This window comes from Salvia hispanica, chromosome 1 (genome assembly GCF_029641045.1).
Source record: "Salvia hispanica isolate PSC_SH4W2 chromosome 1, Shi_PSC_v1, whole genome shotgun sequence".
NCBI lineage: Eukaryota > Viridiplantae > Streptophyta > Magnoliopsida > Lamiales > Lamiaceae > Salvia > Salvia hispanica.
This window is the reverse complement of record NC_142692.1, coordinates 41,116,890-41,120,764: the sequence shown is the minus strand read 5'-3', so window position 1 is coordinate 41,120,764 and position 3,875 is coordinate 41,116,890. Positions and strand designations below refer to the sequence as shown.

The window sequence follows — 3,875 nt, the reverse complement described above, 5'->3', positions numbered from 1 at the left end:
TACACTATATTTCGTTATTCATTTACCAAAGTGCTTAATTAGAAACCACGTGCTAATCCTATAATATTGATGTTCAAGATACGTCCACCTACTTGTTAATTTAATACTCCCCAGTACAATTTCATGATTTAAGTAATTAGATTTTACCTTTTTCCTTTTAGAAGAGAATCTTCACCATATATTATAGCGAAATTATATAAAGTATTAAAATTACATAGTTTAACAAAGATCAATACCTATGTTAAAGAAGACGATTGAGCTCGACATTGTGCTATATAGTTGATTTCGTTTTTTATTAGCTTTTGTGTTATTCTTTTTAATAGGCATATATCAATCCCCATCCTTTCACTGTTTTGAATGCTTTTGAACTCATTAATTTAACTTTTAAACATTGATATCGTAAATATGAGTACAATTTTGTATATATACAACAGTAATCGAAATTAGACAAAATTAAATTTGACGTGACTAGTGTACTTTACCTATTTGGCAGCCACAACAACAACTTTAACCTGATCATATATTAGATGTTATTCACATATATCTTCAATATTAGTAGTAGTTGTTTATTGCTAAAGTTTCAAACAAGTGTAAATAAATTTGCGAGTAAAAATAGTAGTAGTAGTAGTAGTAATAATAATAATAATAATAATAATAATAATAATAATAATAATAATAATAATAATAATAATAATAATAATAATAATAATAATAATAATAATAATAATAATAATAATAACTATTATTATCATTATTATTCTTTTTGATTCCTTTTTGTTGTAATTATTTTGGTTCATCATCCCATCAATTATTATTTTATTTGGTCGTATTCCTAACCACCGGCACTCCTCCACCACCGGCCATCTTAACCAGACAAGAGCCAAACCCTATTCAGTAGGGTTTTCCAGTTTTTGTTCACTTTCTTATACTATTATACTTAGTATTTACTATACATTTAAAAATTTATTGATTTTTTAACTTTTAACTCATACCTTAATGCATTTAATGTGTATTTTGTGTACTTGACACCAATTTGAACCGCCTAATATCGGTTAATTTATTTTCCTTTTATCAGTATAAAAAAGAAAAGAATTACTAGGATTTATTTTGGAACATGCTTAATTTTTACTAGGTTTTTTGACAACCGAAACAAAGCAAATTGGAATCCTTTTATATTAGCAAATTAACGCAGAGATATGCTGTCCAGCTTAAATTGGTTTAAGCTTTTCAACATCACAGAAAACACGACGTTGAAGAAGCTGAACACAAAATCTTATATATATGCCCACATCATTTCTTGTCTGTATCGAACATATCTACGTACCTACGTAGTACTACTACGGTTCCAATACTTGGTAAACATGTGTAATAGAATTTTATCAAAAAAAAAAAAAACATGTGTAATAGAACCACTCGCCATAGCTTCAACTTGAGTATGAAGCCTGAAAGGAAGTGAATCAATCGCCAAGTTTATATTTGTTCTCTCATTATAAATAGTATCCGAAAATTATAGTGAAATATCTAGGTTAACATTGCTTCCAGACTTAGATACACATCGTATCGAAGTTGAAAAAAAAATTCATCTATTTATCTTGATTATTATATTCGTGATTACTTGTGTGTTTATTTCCTAAAACCACCACCAAACATTTTTGACTTCCGCAACACGAAATCCTATGGTTACTGGAATCAGCTTTCACTATATTGTCTATGTATAATTATTGGTCTGGCGTTGTAGGTAGTACTACCTCCTTCCACCAAAAATATACATAGTTGTGTATGACACGGGTTTTAATGTGAAATTATTAAAGTAAGAGATGAGTAGTGTTAGTGGATTGTTGGGTTTACATCATAAATACTCCATATTTACAATTTTCCATATTTAGAAAGTGGTCTAATTTTGGTGGACGGTCCAAAATGGTAAAACTGGTTTATTTTTTGTGGACGAAGGTAATATTTGAAATTTATAGCTATATTGACTATATATAGTTATTCTATCTCATTGTAAGCATTATTCGAAAATTACAGTGAAATATCTGGCTTAACACCGCCAACAGACATAGATACACATAGTATCAAACGATTACTCGTTCGTTTATCTCCTAACCCAACGAGCCATCCATGATCCAAGTGATCAAGATCATGATCGACCAACACTAATGATCATATATATACTTCTATCCCGTTTCTAATTTTTCTCAACTCTCTACTATAGATACAAAAAATCATACATCCCCGCCAAAAAATTTAACCCCTAAGAAAATCCCAAAAAAACCCTAATTCCTCTTTAATCATTCTATGTATATATATATATATATATATATATATATCACGTCCATTGCGACCGCACCAAATTGAACATATTAACGGCGGCTTCCCTCCACTCGCCGCCCCCGGCGAAGAAACCCTTGGCCCGATCCACCAAATTCGGGCTCTCCGGGCTCTTCATCTGGCCCCGGAGCAACCCTATGTAGCTCCCCAAATCGTGCACGCACGAAGGGTTATGCATCTTGAAGAAATCCACCAACAACTCAACCCCTACATGAGCGTAACACGAGCAACTCCACGGAAACTCGAATCCGCCTCGAAATCTCTTGAAATTCTCGTTGAAAACGACCCCGGGCATCTTTGTTATCGGATCGTTCACGTTCACAACCCTCAAAACCCTCACCCCGAGCTCCTCGCACCTCTCCTTGAAGCCCGTGTTCCCCACCCTCGGACCCCCGAAGGAAAACACCGTCACCGGGATCTTCCCGGCCCCGTTGAGCCCGAGCTCAGCGATGTCGTACGCCAGCAGAAGCCCTAGCGAGCTCCCCATGCTGTGCCCGGCGATCGTGATGCTGACTTCCTCGTCCCGGTGTTTATTGATTAACCTAGAAATCTCCGAAAGGAGCTGACAGCGACAGCTCCCAAGGCCGAATTTATCTGACCGCTCGTCAGACGTGTACAGGCTCAAAAACCCTTCCTCGACCTTGACCTCGGGCCGCGGATCGTGAGGGTCGAGGCGGGCCGGGGTGAGGGAGCTCATTAAATTAGCCATCCACTCGGGGTTCGTGACGGTACCCCGGAATGTGATGACTATGTCCCTCCTCCCCAGAGTGGCCACCTCACTGTCTGATGAGGTGGCCACGTACCCTATCCATCTGGCCTCTGTATTACTGCAGGGGCCAGGCTGGATAGTGGGGAGGCTGATGTCAGGGGCGGTCGCGTAGATATACTTCGTCACCTCGTACCCGGACTCGGCCAGGCCGACGCTCTCGAGCATGCTCGACTTCCTGTACTTGCAGTTGAGGTAGCGGCGCGAGCCGGGGTCAAGGTCGAAGGCCTCATAGCAGGCCGCGACGAACTCGCCGTAGCGGACGATCTCGTCGCGGAGGAGGGGGTGCAGGGGCTCGACGAGATTCTCCCAGTTGTTGAGCCCCTGGATTTCCCTCCACCCGGCCGCGAGCTGCGATGGTGGCGATGCAGCTCGCGACCGGGATGAGACGGGGAAGGATAAATTTGATGATTTGAGGTGAGGAGGGGAGTGAGATAGTAGAGTGGGGGAGTTTGGGATTGGATTAGGGATGCAGTGAAGGAGTGAGGAAGCCATGAATTAATGGGGAATTAATGGATGGATTCCTCAAGAGTTAGAGAGAGAGAGAGAGGAAAATGGGAGTTAGATCAGTTGGTGGAAATGGAAATGAGGGCATATATATATATGGGTAAGTATGTATACGACGCGTAGGCAATATAGAGGGAGTGTTTTGACATGGAAGAAGAATAGGAAGGACTTCAAAGTGAACGCGCTTACACATCAAACATGCATATGACCTACATTTTTTATTTCTTTTTATTATGTGTGTGCACTTAGGGACACTTTTTTATACTATAGT

The 3,875-nt window shown here is 39.1% G+C and overlaps 1 protein-coding gene across 1 annotated transcript; it reads right to left on the bottom strand.

Moving 5' to 3' along the window:
- Window positions 1–1,954: 1,954 nt before the first annotated feature.
- DGL (alpha/beta-Hydrolases superfamily protein) lies at window positions 1,955–3,592 on the bottom strand. The gene has a single exon (XM_048122822.2). It carries the CDS (start codon window positions 3,590–3,592, stop codon window positions 2,330–2,332), a length of 1,263 nt encoding a protein of 420 aa, XP_047978779.1. The 3' UTR covers window positions 1,955–2,329.
- Between the last annotated feature and the right edge of the window lie 283 nt (window positions 3,593–3,875).